Source organism: Syngnathus acus, chromosome 15 (assembly GCF_901709675.1).
Source record: "Syngnathus acus chromosome 15, fSynAcu1.2, whole genome shotgun sequence".
Lineage (NCBI taxonomy): Eukaryota > Metazoa > Chordata > Actinopteri > Syngnathiformes > Syngnathidae > Syngnathus > Syngnathus acus.
In genome coordinates this window covers 11,214,934-11,237,052 of record NC_051100.1, presented here as the reverse complement: position 1 = coordinate 11,237,052, position 22,119 = coordinate 11,214,934, and the positions used below count along the sequence as shown (strand labels likewise).

The 22,119-nt window shown below is 45.9% G+C and overlaps 1 protein-coding gene across 43 annotated transcripts in view; it reads left to right on the top strand.

Annotated features, from left to right (window-relative positions):
- LOC119134850 (ankyrin-3-like) overlaps positions 1 to 22,119 on the top strand; it is a 69,349-nt gene that overhangs the window by 777 nt on the left and 46,453 nt on the right. For 16 of the 43 annotated variants that reach the window (XM_037271945.1, XM_037271963.1, XM_037271958.1 and 13 more), the window contains exon 1: positions 15,023 to 15,652. The exons of 2 other annotated variants lie outside the window; for them this stretch is intronic. In XM_037271945.1, coding sequence (XP_037127840.1) covers positions 15,530 to 15,652 — 123 coding nt within the window. In that variant the 5' untranslated portion in view covers positions 15,023 to 15,529. Of the gene's footprint in view, positions 1 to 15,016; positions 15,653 to 22,119 lie in introns of those variants that run through there. 25 more of the 43 variants (XM_037271965.1, XM_037271971.1, XM_037271969.1 and 22 more) reach the window with 9 other exon arrangements.

Genomic DNA, 22,119 nt, shown 5'->3' with positions numbered 1-22,119 from the left:
AACTCTACTTCTGTAATTTGCTGTTGTTTGGCTACCGACGTGTTCTCGAGGCGTTTAAGAGGAAGCCGCGCAAACATGTTTTGACTTATGACTTGGAATGTCGACCTGCGTGCGTACGCGTCATCACCTTTTTTTGTTCTTTAGTGAACACAAACCCAGCCGTGTATTCTTTCAGTCTAAACAAACCTAAAAAGCTGCGCTTATCTCTTTTCTCCTTATTCGCGTCTGGCAGGACGAGAAGGGAAGAGGCTTAACGCTTTATTTGGGGTTGGCCCTTGAGATGTTGGATTTATTGGACAGGAGGCAAAGAGCAGAACGCGAAAGATTGCCGCCATACATTTTAACAAGGTTGTTGGGTGTGTTGCTCACAAGCGGCGCACTCCTTGCTTTGGCTTCCAATTAAATTTATGTGTCAAAACCTCATGTGGTGCAAAAAAAAAAACAACTGCCGTCTCTGAATGTCAACGCCGGTGGGCTCAAATTCCATCAAAACAAATGAGGCCTGAACAAAAAAAAAAATCGGATTCAAATCGACATCAGGATGATGAATGCCGTTCTCTCATAAAGGCTGCAATTTTCCAAAAACTGCTCGTTTCACTTGCTCTGTAGGCTTTTAAAAAATCTATTTATATTGATTGATCAATTTATGTCGGCGGTGTGACGATTAATCAACAACTAATTGATTACTAAATTAATCGACAATGATGAATTGATTATTTTTTGTAATCAATTAATTGTTTATATAAATTTTTGATTCAAAATTGTCCAAATCCTTCAAATTTCACCTTGTCAACAATTTATACTGTCCAATCTCTGTCAGCCTCCATGAGAGCAGACTGATTATATTTGTAATGAAACATTTGCATTTACTTTAGAGAAACAATGATCAGATACTCCGCCAATTATGGACCAAAGCTGTAATTGAGCCATGAAAACGGAACCACGCCATATCGAATCAAATCCTAATCCCACTCGAATCATATTGCACCCAAATTTATATATTGTCCCCAAAAAAATCAGCCCTAATTGCAATAGTCCAATGAAAAGTGGACTTTCCCCTGCTGCTGTTCTTTTTTTTTCTACCAGAGTGGAGGCTATGCAAAATTAAATATTAAATCTCTGAGGCCGCTATTTTAAGCGTTTTGCTGCACGGGCTTCATCTTCCATCGGAAGTTGCAGTGCAGGTTGGTTGAACTGAACCAACAGGATCCTCAAAGTTGCCCACAGACGTATCTTCTTCCTCAGCCGGCCGCCGTTCTCTTATCTCGCTCACGCAGGCTCCGCTCTACCGCCACCGAGCACCCAACAGCTCCGAAAATCATGCATATTGATGATGTCTTTTCTTTTCTTTTTTTGTCCCGCTTTGCTTCCGTTTTTCGGTTTGTTGTCGTCGGGTCACCGCGTGCGCATGCGCGTGTGTCGCATCACGACTACGCCAGATGTGTTCATGATTGTAACCATGGCAACTCGGCTCTCTTTGGAGCGAAAGATGTCGAGGGTGAACGAGAGGAGGAGGGAGTGGAATTAAAGAAAAAGAGAGAGAGGGAGAAGAAGAAGATGAGGAAGGGGAGACTGGGCTGCTTGAACTTGTTGGCCAGGAGAGGGAAATGTTAAATTTTAATGTCTGTCTGTCTGTTCGCTGCCATAGAAGATTTCCTACTTTCAACAAGAAACTCCAAAGCTCTCCAACCGAGCATCTAGTTGAATGCGAATCACACGGACTTGAGCCAAATCAAACGGTTCCATTTAAAAACGAAAAACGGCCGTGAACCGAGTGGCACCCCTTGCTTGTATTGTTTGATATTTTCTTCCAGCTTGAGTGTTGTCTTTTGGGGGATGTGACAAACATCTCCCTTTTGTCCCTGGTCGTTTCTTGTGCCTAACGAAATGCTTTGGGCCATCTTGCCCCCTGAGATGCACACGACTGCTGGAAAGAAGCTTTCAAAGCGGGATGACACATGACGTGCGCCCCAGACGGCCACCATGCCGACGTGCTGCTAGACGATGTTCCTTCGATTCCGTGCGTGCGTGTGTGTGTCCTTGTGTGCGCGCGCGCGTGTGTGTGTGCTCGCACGTCTTTTTGATATTCACATTAGACTTAATGGACTTAGATCACGTCCTTAAGAGGGCCTGATTGTGCATTATCGGCAATTGCAAGAGACTTTATGGCGATATCAAGTCCGGCAAACGCGCGTGCCCGTTAGCGTGACGTCGTCGCTCCGTCCTGTAGAGGTTACGCAAGCAGAAAATTGAGCACGGATGATGCCAAAAAGAACATCCGTGAGATTTCTTACATAAATGTGCTCCATCAGGTGTCGATCGAGCGGAGGTGTGAGCGAGCGCATGCACGTGTGGGCTTCCCCCTCATCTAAATGAGCGCATGCATGTGTAGGTGGGCTCTTCCTGCCTTTGCCTTTTGGGTCCTGGCCTGCATGAGAGACAAGGCGGGGGTTGGCCTGCTCAAGCTCCATCATTCTCTGAGGAACATCAGTGAGAATGTGGAGAATAGGTGTGATGGAGAGGAGAGTGGGGAGGGGGCTGCGAAGTGGAAGGAGGGCGTGGTGTTGACAATTTTCATTTGGATGGGAGGGTGTTTGTGTCTAAAATGGCCGCTTCCCTATAGTGAGTCCTCACCAGCAACAGGTGAAAATCCAAAAATAACTTTATTACCCACTCGGCCATGATTTTATGTCTTAAGGTCTAAATGAGTGGACATTGTAGCTTTAAAGGCGCCAAAATGGAAGCCTTTGTTCAGCTTGCCGGTGATTTTGACGAAAGCAGTTCGAGGTAAGCCTTGAGAGCCCAACTCAGGGGTGAAGAATGTGCAGCTAATCAAAGCAAAGGCCAAAACGAGGGCTTGCCACTCTCCTCCACTCGTCCCATCTTGCCGCTCGGCCCGCCCTGCCATCAGCGCGTGCACTTTTTTTTATGTTCGCTTTGCAAGAATAAATCGATAACACAGAGAGCTCAGCACATTTGAAATGGCTTTCTCTCGCCGCATGTGAGATGTTGGCGAAAGCCCATCAGGCTTCGGCCGATGAGCGACTTCGTTTCCAAGTGCTCCCTTTTTCATCTGTTCTCCTTTCTACTTCATCTAAAAAGGTTTTGATGGCTTTTGTTGACATCAAAGTCATGGGCTCTTGCTACGTACGTGCTGAACAGAAATGCCTCAACAGAACTGCTTCATTTTACTTTTGTCTGTAAATGTTATGTAGACAATATTTATTTCAATGTTCTAATGCAATCAAATCACAACAATCATGGAGAACCATTCTGATATTGTTAATTTTTATACAGTTTAATTTATTGCTGGTTTATAATCAAATATGTGAAAAAAAATAATAATCACATATTAAATGGATTTTTGGGGGAGGGGGGGCTCCCGATTACATAATTGTTCCAAATCTTGTACTATAGCTGCAATGTGAGGAACATTTTCAAGTATTTTCCTGGATGCACTCGCATGGTTATTTTCTGTGCAAGCATCTGCTCTTGCCTCATTATGGCAGCCTCTTCCGCTTCCCACTCTGATTCCACTACCCCACCACCCACCCATTTCAAAGGGGAAGGGAGAAAGAAGAACTAGAGTTGCACTGTTGGATTTGTTAAAAAAAAAAATCTCAAGAATTTGGGATCCTCTTTGGGCTTCCTCTGGCTCAGCGTTGCCATGGCAACTACTCAACGCCAGCAAGTGGGACAACAAAAGCTTTTTATTCTGTGCCAAACGAAAGCGCTTTATGGCCGACGTTTTGTCTGTCGACCCCGTTGTGACTGTCGCCGCTCGATTTGTGGCGGCCCTTTTAGAGAAATGTATTTCTTTGCTGGTAAACTCACCTGACTTCAAATTTCTGTGATGGTGCACACAGGGAATGAGAAGGATGAAGATGAGAAGGTGTGCCAGTGAAAGCTAACAGAAGCTCCACGGCGCTTCGCAATGTTACATAACCTTGCGAGCAAAATGTCCCGCGTGCTGAGATCAACCTTCGTGAAACTTTCCAAGAACCCAAATGCTCACCCCCACCTTTCTTTCTGGTCTCATGCTTTGGATTTGCCAGCAGCTGCTTTGTCTCCAGGTGTCGGGCCGTCCGTCACCCGACGCCGCCCGCTCGCTTTTCTCTGTCACATCCATCCATCCCTTCTCCAAGCCATTGACTTTAACGAGCGGGCCCAGCTTTTCCTCGGGCTCGGAGTCGCCCGGCGACACGAATCTAAAGTTGTTATCGCCGTTCAACCGGACGCCTTCATTTATGACGGTCTCTGAGCAAACAGCTGACGTAATGAGCCAAAAAATTTAAAAGTTGCAGGCCGCCATCGGATAGTGATGAATTATGTAAATCCAATCCACACTCACTACTAAATACTACTACTAAATAGCGTGCAATATAATTTATAAAGTTGTTTGAGTGGCGTAAGATTGGTAAATACACTTGTTCATCGGTGTGTTGATTCTGTGAAATACGCTGTGCTTGCGTGCGGTTAGCTAATGCGCTAACATTCGCGCAATGTGACAACCTCCAGCTGTGAGGGTGTGAGCCGGCTAATGAGATAGCCTCTGGATGTGTGTGTGTGCGTGATGTGTGTGTGTGTGCGTGCGTGCGTGTGTGTGTGTGTGTGTGTGTGTGTGTGTGTGTGTGTGTGTGTGTGTGTGTAGAAATGGCAGGTTGCAGAAGTGGTGCGAGTGCCTTCGAGCCTTTCACAGAGCTGCCTTTAAATAAGGAAAAAGGATGATTAGGAGTAAGGGCAAGGGCAGGAAGAGATGGAAGAATTGGGTTCGTAGGAAGGAAAGATGAGTGAATGCAGAGCTGAGGTGTCCAGGAAGGGGATGGAGTCTTCCATCACTGGACTCGTGAATAAATCACTGCTGAGATCTCATGCGGAATGTCGTCTCAGTTGCGACGTGCCCCAGATGGCCGAGAACTTGCCAAGTCGTAATTCCCCAGATGGGGACGTTTTCCCATTGGCCTTGTCCAACGGCAATTATCCAAACACAAGCAGGACATTTTTTGATGATGACCTGCACCTTTGTTGAATTTTCTTTTTTCTCTCTAAAAACCAGATTAGCACTTGTCTGAGTATTGTTATATGGTTTGATGCTCTGTTTGTCTTCAAACTTTTGTGGTTTCACTATATCAATGCTAATTTTATAAGCCCGTCTATGGTGTTTTGTATGATGCGTTAGCATTAAGCTAGAAAACTTCCATATGTAAACTTAATCTGGGAGTGGCAATAAAAAGCTTGAAGCAAGCACACGTCACTTTTTTGAAACATTTTTCGATCCTTCGGACCTTGGAAAATTCGCAACTTGGTTCACTCTGAATTCAGGGTGGCATTATAGAAGAAGAAAATCAGCAGAGAAGCCGAGTGATGACTAATTGATGCTATAAAGCATGTAGCATGTATGTGAAACATTAAAAGCGCAGGAAAATGTTACGTAATCGAAGATGAGGGAAAATGTCGACAGCCAACGACGGAGTTGTGTGGGAGCTCGCCGGGGGAGAAACCATTTCCTTCCGAGGCGTCATGAAACGACGACATTGCCGTCCTCATCATGACCGAGACGCAGAGCGACGGAACGCTTCTGCTTCTCCGCTCTGATTTCTTGCTATCTCTCGTTCGCTTTCTTGCAGTTCTTTGATGAGAGATGCTTGTGAGCCCCTAATTAACAGCATGCTGGACTCAGAGGAGAAATAATGTCAACAAGTCATGCAGGACTAATCCTCAGCCCTCTCGAGTTCTTGCTGACACAAGAAACAAGATCTGTGGCTTAGATGGTGATAGCTGAACCGCATTTCAAAGCCCCCCCCGCCACCCCCTCATTCATCATGAACATTTGATGATTCAAACTGTATCAACATGCAAAAGTTCTCGTCAGCGTCCTCGTAAAAGCACCGCGAGAGGCTCTCCCGCCGGCCAAGAAGCATTTGGCAGACGTGGCCGTCTCCTAAGTGGAAGTGGCAGCTAATTGTCTGTTTAGCCAGCACGGTCACAGTCACAAGCGCATGAAAACAGAATTAGTATTGACCCCGAGCCGCCGGGTGGCCGTGTAATCTCGCGCGGCAAACCGTGCGAGTGCACGCGCTGGCCGCTCCAGCCGACGTGACTGGCGAGCCGCCGCTGGAATTAACAGTCAATGAGAAATTAAACATCCACCATCTTTAATCTGGACAAGTGTGGTATGAGGGATTTGGGAGGGAATAAGATCAGAGAGCACGGATCATCCTCGTTCATCTTCTTATTCCATCGTCAAGAGTAAGCAGCTAATTGCAGCCGTCAAACTGAGGCTGCTAATCTGTGCCAGTAGAACGTTCGCAAAGACGTCGTCGCATACCTCAATTGGAAACGAGATTATCGGAAGCACGGCCGAAAAGCGCTTTCAATGGCAAAAAAAACGCAAATATGGCCAACTGTATTACTTACGGGACCTTTCCCGCCATTTTGCAGAATTCATTTTTTTGTATTTAATAATTCTGTTTGGGCGCACACATTACATGTCACGCACTCAGTCACACTCGCCATAGATATTTTCCAACGCATTTCATTCATCACAATGAGTGCAGTTGGACCGAGCCTACTTGGGGCACACCTCCAGCTGCCCCATTTCTCACAAGTACATTTCTGTCTTCATAATTTAGCTTTTGAGTAAAACCAAGGCCGCTGAGCAAATATGGACCTGACGTGGCGACCGCCCCTTCCTTTCTCACTTTTGAATGTGCCAGTGAATAATAATGAAAAAATGATATCCATCCGCTGTCTGACCTCCTTTTGTGACTCCTGCTGCTGCACCAGCTTCGCTCCCTTGCCTGGCTGTGAAAACCCGAAGGAGGGAGGGGTGGGTTGATGGGCAGGGGGGTATTTTCAACTAAAAGAAGGAGCAGACGTGAACGCAGACGTGCACTTTGTAGCGTGAAGGCGGCGAGGATGTCTCTTTTGTTTCACTACTTTTATTGAGTCAGGCGCCATTAAAAAAATGTCACGGCGCTCCGCCGGAAAGAAATATCACTGCGGAGTCGTTTTTGCACGTCCTGTAGTTGTTTTTGCCTCCCAAAATTTCTGACTTCAATGTCAAGGTGCCATGCCAGATGTCAGCGCCAAAATAAACCACACTGATAACGGTTTACAGAAGTGGAAAGAAATCCCGTTGAGTTGTTTTTGTATGAACTCGTATGTCCATTTTGTGGCTCACAAGGAGTTCTGAAATTCCGCTGGTGGATCTGTATTTGGGGCAAACAGACTTCAGGAAAACATTTAAAATCCCCAGCAAAATAGTCACACTTTAACAGGCTATGTAAACCGGATTGTGGTTTTAATCTGAATCCAAACCGTTTTCACAGTAAACCGGATTGTGGTTTTAATCTGAATTCAAACCGTTTTCACAGTGGCGCATAATGGCGGCGGCCCGGCTCTGTTGTCTGTGAGTTTGTGACCTCCTTTTCAGCTCTTGAGAGGCTCATTTGTTGATCCGCTAACCAGATTAGCACTTGTCTGATTAAGTGGCCGCAACCGCTGTTGCCGTCCGCGGCTTCGCGCGACATGTCGGCGTGCCGGCGTTGTCATGGTCAGCTGCCTTTGACTTGTCTTTGATGCACTCTCGCTCCTTTGGAGTGGTCACAGATGGCCGTGATGAAGTGAAGATGCAAAGAGTTGAAAAGGTGAGATTCGCAAGTAGACCTCTGATGTAACAGGATTGGCTTGTCTTCTCTCGGGAGGCCAAGAGTTGGAGTTAGTCGGTCAGTTGTGTGTTTTGTTTAGCAGCAAGTCCAGCTTGTAAAGGGCGCCAGACAAGTTTTTAAATCAAAATTAGGGTCGTGTCTTTTGATTGTTCATGTGTATTCGAGAAATGTCTTAAAGTGCCTTTTTGTTTTGTTGCCTTCTCTCTCCCATTGGCAGCTTATCCTGAACTCAAAGCACAAAGAAAGTGGTATCGTTGCCATGGCAACCGTTATTTTCCTCCTTACAAGCCACTATCAACAGAAATTCATTTCTGTATTAAAATGGGTCATTGGTCTTGTGCTAATTTCAAGTCTGAAACCTGATATAAATTATGAACAACCCCCGAGGCCCCTCGGAGGCTTGCTTTTAACCCCTCGACCTCGTCCCCTTTTCAATTCAGCCTCTGCCTGAGTGGCCATGACAGGTTGAGCTCTGGGGACGGGAAGGTGAGGACACACTTTGGAGAAGGAGATGTGCACCACCGTTGTCGATAGAGCCACGCATGGCTGGCCAAATGTGCCCGCCGGTGCCAGAAACTGGGGAGTGGGACACCGGCAGGCGCGGCGTTATCTGGTCGTGACCACCCCAACATCTAAGGCAATAATTTGACAAACGTGATTCTGAGGTGCTTTCATACATGTGCGTATAAGTTTGCACATGTCATCTCACGACCAGTCGTTATAATGAGCCGTTGTGCCACCCTAACGAGAAGTTTCTAGCTTGGACAGCGGCGGGGAGTAAGCGACGCGCATCTGCGGCCTCAGCCGCAACGCTCCCTGACTCCATCCAATCAGTCGCACCGTCAAGCGGAGTGACATATCTGCAGATATACGCTGATGCGAGACCGGAGGCCCCAGCTGTCAAGGCGGAGCAGCAACGGATGGGCGGTGGCTGGGAGATGCCGTTCGGCCAAAGTGGGAGTGGGAGGGGAGAAAGCGGACGGCGTTTGCTTATCAAACATGGCAGGATCTCCCGGTTTTTGTGGCTTACGGGCTTTGATAGGTCTCCGCTTTGCTTCTGTCCCTCAGTGTTATTGCGTTGAGTGACGGAGCGCGTGATTGCTTCAGTGTGAGACGCGGCCTTATCGGAGTTGATTTCCGTTCTAGCGGACGGTGGCATGAACCGTGGAGCTGTCAAATGACTTTCTGGTGGGAAAGGGAGTGTTCTACTTCCAGTACAATAAGTGCTTCAAGCCACATTTTAGTTCTTGTTGTTGTGTGTCATGCACGTTGACTGACAGCCGGCTCAATTGTACGGTACACGGGTGCCTTGGCACACAAGTTCATCACCACACTTGTAAAACACACACACACAATGTTGTTCTAATGTTTTTTTAATCTGCCTGGGGGTGATATAAGAAGGACTCAGCTCATCTCTCAGCTACTCAGTACGGCATTAATATTAGTGGTTTTTACAAGATAATCAATATATATGAAGAGAAAATGACTGACTTCAATCTTTACTTTAGTCAGGTTTGTTAACAGAGGTTAAAGAACTTTGTTGCTGCAAGCTATCACACAATTTTGTTATGCTAGAAAATTAGCATCTTTACCAGTTGCCTATTGTATAATATAAACGCTAACTTCGTGTTGGCCATCAGCTGCTGGCCATTGCTAGCTACGCCACTAACAGCTAGCTATCTTATAACATTCTCAACATTTTAATTTTCCATGAATACTTTTCAAACCTCTGCTGTTGGTCCCTTGAAGGTTGCTATATACATCCAAGCTATTATGATTATTATTGCTATTATTATGAAGCAGGTTGCCAAGTACCTGCGCAGTCGACCACCCAATCATCTCATTTGCATCCAATTAAGAGCCCATTTGTAACCTTTAGGCGCTCATTCATTAGCACATCAGGCGCTTAGCTGCCATTTAATCACACTCTCCTCTTAATCAATGAATCAATTGCCCATTACTTTCCATTCACTCCTGAGCCTTCATCTCACCTTGACATTTTGGACAATTTGATGCTTTGAGCTGACTGATGTTGGCATTTAGTAGCAGCGGATATTAATTAGAATAGTCAGCCGTGATATTTGCATTATAGGCCATTGTTGCTTTATCCCAGGAACTTGCGAGTAAGAGAATTAAATTTGGACTGTTCCTGCTGCTGTCCTTTTTCTGTTGGGTAGGGCAATACAGTTCTTTGCCCCCCCCCCAAAAAAAGAAGGCAATGAAACCTGCCTAGCAACAAGTGACTGTAAATAAACAAAATATTTTCTTTTGAGAAATCATTTTCAAAGTATTACTCCCAACTTGCATGTTACAACTTGTCGCAACAAATTGTACATGCTGGTTGAGCATCGCGTGTTGTGAAATCAAGAGCAGCGCATAAGCCAAAAGGCCTTAAGTGTGTTGGCACCACCTTCATCTTTTTACAGTCAGGAATAGCGCAGTCTGTTAATGAATACTTTCCATTGATGGCCGAGAATTATAGTTTGCTGTAAATGTATCCGCGCGTTCGGAATAATATACTACAAACTCCAAATGCTGAGACGGAGCCCGACCTTTGCTCTGGAATCGATGCAGAAGTGCAGCGTGTGTACGCCGACGGCGGCCCAGCACGAGGTCTCCTCAGGCGTGACCATTCTTGGCACGTCTCCGCCATCCATCACGCCGGGGGGGAAACACGACACCGGCAGAGGATGTTCCGCCGGCTCACAGCCACTCTCACGCCGCCGTCACATTTTCAGCGTTGGTGCGCTCCCTGTGGCACAAGCTCGCGTTGGCTCTGAAAACAAATTCAAACAAAAAAACGAACCTCAAAAACAAACGACCTGGAATGACAATTCCCGCCAATTGTAACCCCGCTTGTCACAGTGGCACCCCAACACCCGTGGACCTCCCCGCAGACATGGAGATGACTGGCGGAGAGGAAGCATGCGGCCAGCGCATTCCGGCATATGGCATGCCGACCCACTGACGGGTACACGCATATGGTGCCGGTGGCGTCCGCTGCTTCTCATGGGGAGAAAGCTCCGCGCTCACCGTCTTTGATGCGACTCCAACTCGCAGAGCTCCCACGGAGTACAGCCAGGTTTAAAAAAAAAGAAAGATTAAAAATAAAATAGAACGACACTCATTTTGTCTTTTCTTACAACACGAAATGGTCTTACTTTTATTTCTGCTGGTCTTGGCACACAGTTAGGATCATCAATGTTATTGTGTCCCCAAAATATTGGAAAAAAAAAATCATCTGCAGATATGCGAGTTAGTGGGTGCCGCACTTTGAATATGAAGTTGTAATAACACCAATCGCCATTAGATGGCACTCTTGGTTGCATTTATCCTGCGCGACACTACATCTGAGTAGGCCTAATATTTTTTTTGCAGAACATATAATACCTCAATACTAACATTTTCAGTGAGTTGATTTTTTTTGGTGGGGGTGGGGGTATGTACAAAATGATGACATACTGTATTTTGTAAACAATTATTGAAAAAGTGTTCCCGGAATAACTCGGCAAGTCGCCCACCGGAGCAGCGGAAGGTTTCTTCCCAGTCGGAATTAGCCGCGAACTCGCCCACGTTCCCTTCTTTTCACTCAACCTGAAGTCTCATTACAGCGTTCTTAATTCTCATCCATGGAAGCTGTGCACTGTTCACGATTTGCAATTAAAAAGCACTCAAGCCTCCTGTAAATGGTCAGAATCGGAAAATGATGTTTTATTAATGCCCGAATTGATCTTCCCTCCCCGCCGCCGCGGCTCGTCCATCATTTTGTCGGCCCCACATTTCTGGGAAAGTCCTAATGTGATTGGACTTGTGCTATGATGGATGATTTGAACAGAAAAGCAGGGAAATGTTTTCTGTGCTTTTATTTTGAGTTGGAGAAGAAATGATGAGGACATTTTTATCAGTGGCTACTTTCCAGTTGCCCTTTGCGGGGATGAATTATTGCAGAACGTTCGGGGTAATTTGTGATTACAGGCGAACTGTGGGAGCGAGAGGCCTCCTCGTTTTTGCGCTCGACAACAGAGCGTGAAATTGTTGGTTCGTCTTCAGCTTTTTTTTTTTCCTGTGGGAGGAAACCCACTATGGCCTCCCGACCCGCCCTGATAAAATTCTTCATTAAGCTGTTTTGTCCTGGTTGCGTTGACGCCTTCGCCATAGCTTGAAGGCGTTGCAAGGAAAAGCGAGTGTTGTTGTTTTCTATTTGGCCATTTTATGATGAAATAGCTCGTGACGCAAAAGTGGTGTTCGCATTTTTGGGGGGGGTTTGAACATTGTAGTTAATTTTAAGTGGAGCCTTGCTTGCCACCTACTGGTGAGTGGAATAGCTGAGGAGAGAGTCTACAGAAAAATCATAAATGGGGAAAGAAAATAGTTACTTTTGGTGAGGATGCTATTTAAAGAAAAGCAAATGACACTGAACGGCTGTGTAAATGTCAGCTCCCCTCCCTCCATCTAGCTAACCTGACGTAACCTTCTGTTTTCACCTCCAGCTGAGGCGTGCTTGCTGTCTTCGCTGTGCTTTTTTTTCTGGGGTTTTCTTTTCAAAAACAACTAAGCAGACGTTTCCCCCAGAAAAACAAACGCACACAGGTCCCAACAGCAAGTCATTCAGAGCTTCATCACAGTCACTACTCCCCCCCCCCCCCTCCCTCTTCTCCTCCCCCTCCCTCTTCTCCTCCCCCTCCCTCTTTCTTCTCCTCCTCCAAAAATGTCTGGCTGCCCCCCTGTGGGCAAAGTGCGCAAGGACACTTTGTTCTTGTTTTTCCTGGTGACACACATTTTGCTCGGTTGGTGGGAGATAACTGGGTTACGTCTCATTGTACTTTTTTGTCTTTCCGGAGGGAAAGAAAGAAAAAATGAAGTGATGGAATTGAGTGATGCAGGTGAAGGAATCATATGGGCAAGGGTGTATGTCAAGAGTGGGCTGAGGCCGTCTTGTGTATGCATGAGTGAGAAATGCACAAAATTGGTTCTAAAATCGTTTTCTTTCATACTCAGATGCATTTGGTTATCTAAATTTGGTTATTTTCATTTTGCTGGAGGCTTTTGCTCGCCCAGTCTGAGCTCCAGTCATCTACTGGGAATATTCACATACTGTTGAAAGGAGCTTTGTCAAAACTAAGGTCCAATGAAGAGATATACATGGGACGATGTTTTAAAATCTGCGCATTTGTTTTGTTTGCATCGAAAGCACATTTGCAGCATTCTATGGTTTAACGCTAGAGGGCAGCACAGTACAAAAAGTAGCCAAGTGCACTCACCAAGAGGATGCTGAACATTTGCCTCGCTTCCTTTTTAAAAAAAAAAGAATCACTCGCATGCATTCTTAAAAAGATGACTTACGCGATATTTTCTTTTTCATTGCTACAAAAATATTGCACCCAAAGTATTTTATGTTAATGCTAAAATCACCTCAACTCTTTAAATCATGTTGATCCCTTCGTCCATTTTGTGAAGCTATCCCGCCCAAATATCACAAAATATGAAGAATCATTATAGCCTTAAATATATATGCGCTTTGGGGAATGATGCTTCAAAACCATCATGAAGCCAAACTGAACTATTCAAGCTATTAGCGTAATTACTTATTGTGTGCCCTCAGCGTGACCTGTCGAGCTCAAACCCCCAAACACACACGCACGCGCGCACGCACGCACACACACACACGCACACACACACATGCACACGCTGTCTCCCTGCAAGCTGACCCCCCCCCCCCCAGCTCCCCCAACTGGGATGCGCTGTTGTGGCTGTAAAGGTCAAAAGGTCAATGAGATTGTTGCACTCTGGGGGATATCATGAGTAAAAAAAGGAAGGGAGCTCACTGGCATTAAAAAGAAACAGGACCATGAAGTGTACCCCGATTCTGGCAGGAATATCGAAAAATAAGTACATTTGCTGGCTGATTTTTCGATGATTGTTCAATGAGGCTCAGTAATGGCTCGAATGCTGGCTCGCAGTTGAGAGGTTCTGAGTTTGAATTCCTTTTGAGGACGTGTAAATAAATGCATGAATGCTATTTTTTTGTTTCGGGCTGCCCGTAAACATTCAAGTGAGCGAATGAGCAGTTCTGACTGTAAACACAGCAATTGTAACCCCGTTTGGGTTAGCGAGGACATATTTTGGAGAATTTTTGTGCCAGTCCATTTGTCATTTTGTGTCCCGTGGCTGTAATATTTTGGCATCTGGGACCATAAGTGGGTGACCTTATGTCTGCCTGGCAACGCGCCTGGAAACGGCAGGTGGAAATGTTCCAACTCCTTTGCGGCCACCTGCCAACTCTGGAGCTGAGATTTTTTTTTTCTGTCTGGGAGTAAATGTTTTGCCGTGAAGTGACGTCCACCTTGGCAGTTCTTTTCCTCTCCACCTGCCAGCAGTTGTGCTCTGAATGGACTTTTCTCAATGAAAGCCTTCACAACTGGCGTCTTTTGAAATGTCACCGCCCCGTGAGCGATTCTGGAGGATTTCTGGTACGACCGCCATTCGTTTGCACATGTACCCAGCACCCCCCTCTCTCACTCCCCATCCCAATCCTTTTTCTCACCTCTCCTTATCCATCTCTCCTGTCCTTCTCGCAACCGCCCCATTGGTGGTCGCCTAGCAACGGCATGATCATTTGGCATAATGTGCCCCCCCCCCCCCCCCCGATGCACGTTGGGGGCTGCGAGTCAGCATCCCCCCTCCACTGACATCACCGCTTTCCAATGCTGGTGGCTGCATTTGAAGAGAAAGAAAACAAGGGAGGGGAGAGAAAGGGGAATTTTACGGGTCTCCACTGGCTATGTGTCCCTGGAGGCTTGTCACCCCCGCCCCCCCTCATCAATTGCCCCATATGGTCTCTAACCCTCCATCTCCAGGTTAAAGACACGTGCGCTGCAAATGAAATTGACAGGCACATGCTGAGGCAGCCTCACGGTGGCGGCAGGAACCGGCCAGGCTCCCGATGATGCCGCGTGTGCTCGCACGAACGCAAAGATGGCTTCCGTACGCTTTGCCAAGCTGTTGGCTCTGACTTGAGCATGGCGGTCGGCAATTTTAAATAGGACACCTTTCATTTCGTTCTCTCTTTCTCGTCATTTGTGTTAATCCGTTGTTAACTTGTGAATCGTGAAGCTCTCTTTTGGCGAAGTTACATGTCTTGGTTGGACTTTTTGGTGTTTAAATAAACAATATGTAATTCTCTTTCCCATTTGTGACGTTCCTAAACATTGTGCGCACAAAACATGAAAACGTGCGTGTGCGTACGTGCATGTGTGTGCGTGTGTATGTGCGTGTGTGTGCCAGCTGTAGTTTTCATTCATTCTCTCTCACACACATAGACATGGTTTCCGAGACCCGTGTGTATGGTGGAGCTGTGAGGGAGCATTTAGGAGGATGGAGTGAAACCGAAGGTGGTTGCTACGGCAACCACTCCCCTCGCACCCGCCCTCCATTCTCTCTCTCCCTCTCCGCCTCCCTCGTTCCATCCACCTCTGCTGGCGATGCTGGCGCCGCTCTTCCTTCCAACCCGGTTTGTCCTCACCTCTCGACTCACGCTGCCACCCGAGGAGGAGGAGGAGGAGGAGGAGGCTCCTCTGCCTCACTTTGAAGTCAAGAGCACGAGAGTGAGCGCACCTTAGCAGGACAGCAGCCCCAAGGAAGGACAAACAGGATCTTGGCAGCAAACAGCCAAAAGAGAACCTACGCTTCTCCGTTGTCCTTTTCAAAGGAGGGCATTTTTCTTCCCTTTCCCCCCCTTTCCTTTTCTACCCCGATTTTTCCCTCTGGGATCCCGGGGTTTGTCCCCCGCGGCCACCGTTGTCTAACTTCTCCGGGATCTCAGGTGAGGCGCGCGTGTTGCGAGTGCCCTCGGCCGCTTCATGGCTCACGCGGCCTCCCAGCTGAAGAAGAATCGGGGGGAAGTGGATGTGAATGCGTTGGAGGACGAGAAGGAGAAGCGGAGGAAGAGCAGGAGAGCCACGTCCCGGGAGCAGAAGAGAAAGGTAAAGGCAGTATCGGTACCGGCTGGCGGCTCGGCGGTGGCAGACGTCGCCGCCGGCATCACTGGAGCGTGACTCTCTCGCTTTGCTCTGTGTGTGTGTTGGAGTCTTGATATCAGGCGCTTGGAGGTCACCTCAGCGTACACGTTTCCATCTCAGCACGTTTCTGCTAATCATACAATGTGGAGCCACGCGGGCCATCTCAATTCACGGCTGACCTTGAGTGGACCGACGTGTGCGTGTGTGTACGCTGACATGCACTTCACTTTTGAATGTGTGACTCTTCCGACGTGATCGTAAAAAGTAAGGGGTTCCCACACTTTCTCAAAATGCGTCATGGGACAATTTTGATTAGGTAGCAAATGTTGTGTAAGCAGTCAAGAACATTTTTCAACTTCATGTTTGTCTGTGTTCTTCATAATCAGTTTAGGTGCAATTCAGGGGTGATTTTAGGGTTCGAAATTTAGGGCTGCTTGTCACGCTTATGCTGCCATTTATTACTATTTTATTATTTTTTTGCCTGGGTGAGGAATCCAATGATGGGGCTTTATTTTCAAGTCTGTAATGTAGTTCACAACTCCAGGGGCAGGCATGACTTAGTTTTGGTCCTTTTTTCTGGCGTACACAGCTCGGCGTAGTTTAGAATGCACCTTTTGCGCCGTTGAGGGTGTGCACACAGCCAACCTCTCATTACCTTTCAAATTGCCGTGAGCGTCCTTGATACGGTGGAAGAAGAAATTAGCTCAAGTCCAAGTCGATCAAAGCGCACGTAGTTTGTTCAATTGAGTTTCATGACTGGATAGACTCACGCACCTACTTATCAGGCACCTAGCAAATATTTAATCAATTGGCCGTTCAATAACCGGAAGAGAAAAAAAACACAAAGATCAGCACAAATGGAGTCATTGAATGAGATAATAATGAAAAAATCCTCTCCGGCTCTGCTTGATTTTGTGAGCGAAAGTGCTGAGTGGATTTGTTTTTGCAGGTTCTTTCCGTGTATGTGATGCCATGCATAATGCACAGCGGCTGATTTATTGATGAACGCGCTTTTCATATGATGGAGAGGACGCACGTGGGCCGCCTAGCTTACATGTCCGATGGCACACAATATGGACACCCGAAATAGAACTTGTCATAAGGACAAGGTCACAAGGAGTACTAGTAGCAGGCAGTTATCAAGTAGTTTGCAGTAGTGTAATGACAGTGGAGTCGGATGGAATCTTTTTTTTGTGCGCTGACCCCGAAGGCTCATGTTGGCTCACGATGACATTTACTGTACTCTGCTGTGCCACCGGGGTTCCTCGGTTTTAAATTATGCTGCCGGCATTGTTATTTGACCTCAACATCAACAACAAGGGAACAAGTCATCAGGGCCCTCATCATTGTCCCTTGCCACAACAGCAGCACCACTCGTATCAAAAAATGAGCGGCGATATCTTAATATGGTACAGCTCGTTGTTGTAATGTGGATAATGTGATTATTTGGACACTTGTCAAGTGTGTCCTCATTTGGGTCGCTCATCCCAGCAGAGAGGTCAAACTAAACGTAAACCAAAGACAAGTACACTTTGCGGATTTACAACAACCATCCATCTTAACGTGAATGCAAGTTAGTCATTTTAGTTATTTTAGTCATTACACTGTATGTCTTTAGATATATTTGCATCAGCCCCCCAAATAAATAAATAAATACTCCAAACCACTGTCCATTATCTCACCTTCAACAAACAACTAAATAAATAAATACATAAATAAATAAATAAACAAATGAATGAATGAATTAATGAATAAGTAAATAAATAAATAAATAAATAAATGATCCAAAGCACTTTGTCCTTTATCTCACCTTGACTCGGCTTATTATTAGCTCCAAATGTTCTGCTGCTACACTGCAAAGTCATCAGTCACCCGAGCGAGGGAGTGAATTTGTCAGTTGTCGTTGGGAAAAGTTTCTGGGTGTGCTACCTCCTCCTCTTGTTTGGTGGCCTTCCAACTCTTTCTGCGTCCTCAATGAAGGCTGCCAAAGTCGGAGAGAAATGAGTGTCATTAAAGAATTGACAGATGTAGTTACAACAAGGAGTAAAGGGCGTCATAACATCTGAAAAGTGTTTTTTTGCACATATTCACAATGATGTTTGAGCTCAACATGAAGTCCAGGTCAGGTAACGGCAGAAGACAAAAGTCTCTTATATCATACTGCAGCTGCCGTGACTAACATCTTTGCATCAACCTGCTATGAGTAAGTGCTTCTCACTGACAAAATGGCCAGTGTGGCGGGCTAGATTTGAGCAGAGGAATTGATATCTGCAGTCAAAATGTAGCGATGGATTCTTAAATGAGCTTGCGTGACGTGTTTTGGATGAGGCCTGCTGCTTTTATCAGGCACCACTCACTCCGCTGGCGGGCTAATGGAGACCTGGATGGCACATGCCAAATATTGAGCAGCTTTTTGTGTGTGTGTGTGTGTGTGTGTGTGTGTGTGTGTGTGTGTGTGTGTGTGTGTGTGTGTGTGTTTGTGTGTGTGTGTGTGTTTGTGCTTGATGTTTGGATCACCCTTCTCTATTGCCCGAGCGCTCAAGTTTACGGAGAATCGGGAAACGTGAACGACCATTTCAAGGGCCAAGGAACAAGACGAGGAGACGTAATGCATGCTGTTGGGATCAAGCCTTTCACTTTAAAGCCAACATTTGCAAGACCTTGGCTCCTCGTCGGAGAATGTCAACGTTTAAATTGGATGTCAGCCCTCAATCCCGATGGCAAGAGTGTCAGTAAGAAGCCTCTTCTTGCCCCCGGAGGGACAAATAAACAGACTTCCGGCAAGGCGGTGGGCCAAGATTGAGCCCGTTGAATCCATTTGCCTCCTATTTGTCGCTTTGTCACTTTTTTTCATCCACTTACCAGTGTGGCCGAAACAAAGCCGCCACAAGTGTTGCATCTCATCCGCTCCTCCTCTTTCTCCTCTTCATTTTCCCACATCAAAGATGGAGGTTAATGAATTCGGTGCTAATTGCGTCGGCTGTGGAAACTCTTCCCCGTGTCACAGAACGCTTGTATCCAAATCGCCGGCAGCTTGACGGTCGCCGAGTGTGGGGAGAGATGGTAAACCTGCTGATCCCAATTGCTGTCGTTTTGATGAACTTGTATTCTAAGGAAGTAGCGCCGTTACCGTTGTCAAGCTAGTCCCTGTTATTCCCTACATGTTTTCTGAGGGGCATCTTGTACGAAGGATTGTTCTATTTATTGATCCATGTCTTTTGGGGTTCCTGCTATTTGGGTCAGGGGAATGCTGGGCCCATATGAAATTTTCCTCCAGGAATAACTGGAGAAGAAGAGAGTAGATAAGCTCAAATAAAAAGAGTGGAAGAGAGAAAGATAGACTGATGGCAAGCCTGAAGGTCACTTGAAGGTGAGAAGCGCCTTTCCTTGCATGTCCTCCTCCTCTCCGCGTGAGCGCTTAGTCTTCACGCTTGCTCTGACGATGTGATGGCCTGATTCGGTCCCGCCAAACGGGCCTTTATGCAACCACTGGACTGAATGGAATCGAGCCTCTGTAACTGGAGCTGTCCTTTCCCGCATGTTCCAAAGGGCTATTTAGATAATATTATTGCTTAGTTTTAATTATTTTATTTATCTGTATTATTTCATTTTATTTTTCAATAATCTGCAGGCCGATTTCTCCAGTTTTGCATTTGCGCCGTGTTTGCAGAACTGCCTGGTGACACTCGGAACGAGATAATGCTCATTCTACGCACAGTCACGCGCCCCCTGGGAATCATGCCTGCTGGCCTTGATAATTAAATTTTTTTTACTTTTTGGTCCCCCGCCACCACGAGGCCGTGTCCTGGCCCCCCCACTTAACCACCTGCCACTCTGATGTCACATGCGCAGATAATAATAAGAATGTAGCCAGCTAGCCACATGGCAACCATTTTGCAAATTCATTCATGTTGACAACTGCCAACTTTGTATTGGTTCCATCATCCAGCCTGGACTCGTCTACTTTTGACCTCTGATCCTAGTGAAGGGCCTGGTGGTGACCCCCCTCCCCCCTCCCAAGTAAACTGTGGAGCAGAGGAAATATGCTGCGTTAGGACAAATCAATGGTAATCACACCTCTTCACAGTGAGCGCTCACGCGTGGCCATAATGTTGTCGCCTGCTTGGGGGTGCAAATCATGAAGAAATCCGGATTCATGTTGAGCGGAAGAAAATATCCCTGCACTTTGCTCTCTAATGAAATTCCAAACATAGACGCTCCCTAAACAAGTCTCAACATGAACGGAAAACTCATTTGACCCTTTTTTGTATTAATTTTTTTTTTTTAAAGTGTGAAGCACGGAAGCCCTTCTACAAGGTCCAGCTAATAGTCTCATTTATAACACAGGCTTTGTCATAACACATAGGCTGCGTTTGTTCTTCTGTCTTGAAGGCAAAAGAATCCATTGCAGCCTAAGAAGGTCATTTACCATAAGAATGGACCCTTTATTTTTGTATGTAGTAATTATTTTTCTCATAGAAAGTAATTTGCATGGCCTTGGCATTTTTTTTTAAGCCCCAAGTTTGGTGAAATCATCAGCTTTGTCATCTGCTGGCCACTACAGTCTTCCAGTTGCGCGTCCCTAAAAGCGATGATGTCATCTGAAAAGGTTGATTGGCGCTCCAAGCTGGGATTGGTATTCTTTATTTTGCACCAGACATGTGATCACGAGGGATAAAAACAAACCTTTAAGCAAATCGTTTTTTGCGAGTGCACTGGAGGAAATGCCGTGCAATCTGTTTACAAGAAGCTTGCATTCTTTACAAAGCGCTTCAATAAATCTACTACGACCCAAAGTATTTCTTTAACTTGACTGATGGGTGTCGTTACTCAACCGTTGGCTTAGGTGGCGTTGAATGGTGCTATGCTATGTGCTCTGCTTGTACACGTTAATGTTTACCCCTCAAGGCTAGAAAGTGAAATCAGGGTGGGCTAGCCCATGTTTGAGCCGATAGCAGCGTAGCATCATATGGCAGGGGTGTCAAACTCATTTTTTTCGCGGGCTGCATTGTAGTCACAGCTTCTTTCGGAGGGCCATTATGACTGTCAACCCAAATAAATGTATGAGCACCTCATATTATATACAGTAAAAGCTACAAAACAAACTGACAAATAACTCGTTTTCAAATCAGACAAGTAAAAACTGGTCAAATATTTAAAAAAATATATATTATTAAAAGTGAAGACAATTTGCAATTCTAGTAATGACACGAATTTGATGCACAATTTGTCTTCGCGGGCCACATAAAATGATGTGGCGGGCCGTATCTGGCCCTCGGGCCTTGAGTTTGACATCTGTGTCATATGGGATGCGTTGGGTTTTTTTTCCGTTTATTTCAGGCAATTGGTAACCGAGTACAAATACTTTTACAGGTATCTGTCGGTACATCTGTTTACAGCTAGTCTCAACAAGTTTCATATTTCAAATTCCAGGTGGAGTAACAGCTGTGTCATCGTAGAGGGAATCATAAGTGCTAACTTCTGTAGCATGTGTAGCTTGGACGTTAGCTTCCCCGTTTCAAATATGAATATAATTTTCACAAAATGTCCAGCATGTTGTTTTAAAGTTGTGCTTTAGGCGCCCACTTTTGTCACCGGTCAGAATGACGTTTGAAGGTGACAAAATAATTTGAGTTTGACAAGTTGATCGTGGCGCCACTGCTGATGAGGTGGCTGTCACAGAGTGCGTGTTTGCGTAAGTGTGTGTATGTTGCTGACGGGCATGTTGTCAGCTGTGTGTCAGCTGTGTTGACACTCATGGCTTACCTTTGACTTTTTGGCACCTTGTCCCTAGACAGCAAAAGCTTAAATCCGCCGTTTGGGAAAGCACACCCCAGCATAGAATGCAGAGGCACTTGCGTAATTGACCATAATTGACTGTAGCCATCAGTCAAGGTTAAGCGTGTCTGGTCGGCCATTTTGTTTCCCTTGACCTTCATGAAAGGGTCAGCCAATGCGTCCTCACGCTGCGATAGGTGGCCTCACAATCATGTCACTTGTAGATTTTAAAGTAAAAGTGCTGCCGCCCACAATATGACTTGACTGTTTGGAACGGACGCCACGCCACGTCCGCCTGCCACAAGCTATCAGCTTCATCTTCCACGCCCGAAACAAAAATTCACTTCGTCGGGGTTTACTCTCATGCTCCTTTTTGATTGACACGAACTAAATGATGTGCTGTTGTATTTTGCAAAAATATTGCTGTAGTCAAAGTCAAAGTCTGCTTTATTGTCAATTTCTTCACATGCCAAGACACATAGAAATTGAAATTACGTTCCCACTATCCCACGGTGACAAGACATAGTACACAATATACATACAAGTAAACAACACAAAAAATAAAAACAAGAAGGCACAAACAAAGAATAAATAAGCGTGATGAATAAATAATAAAGAAACAAATAACATAATAACATCAATGTCGTCATTCT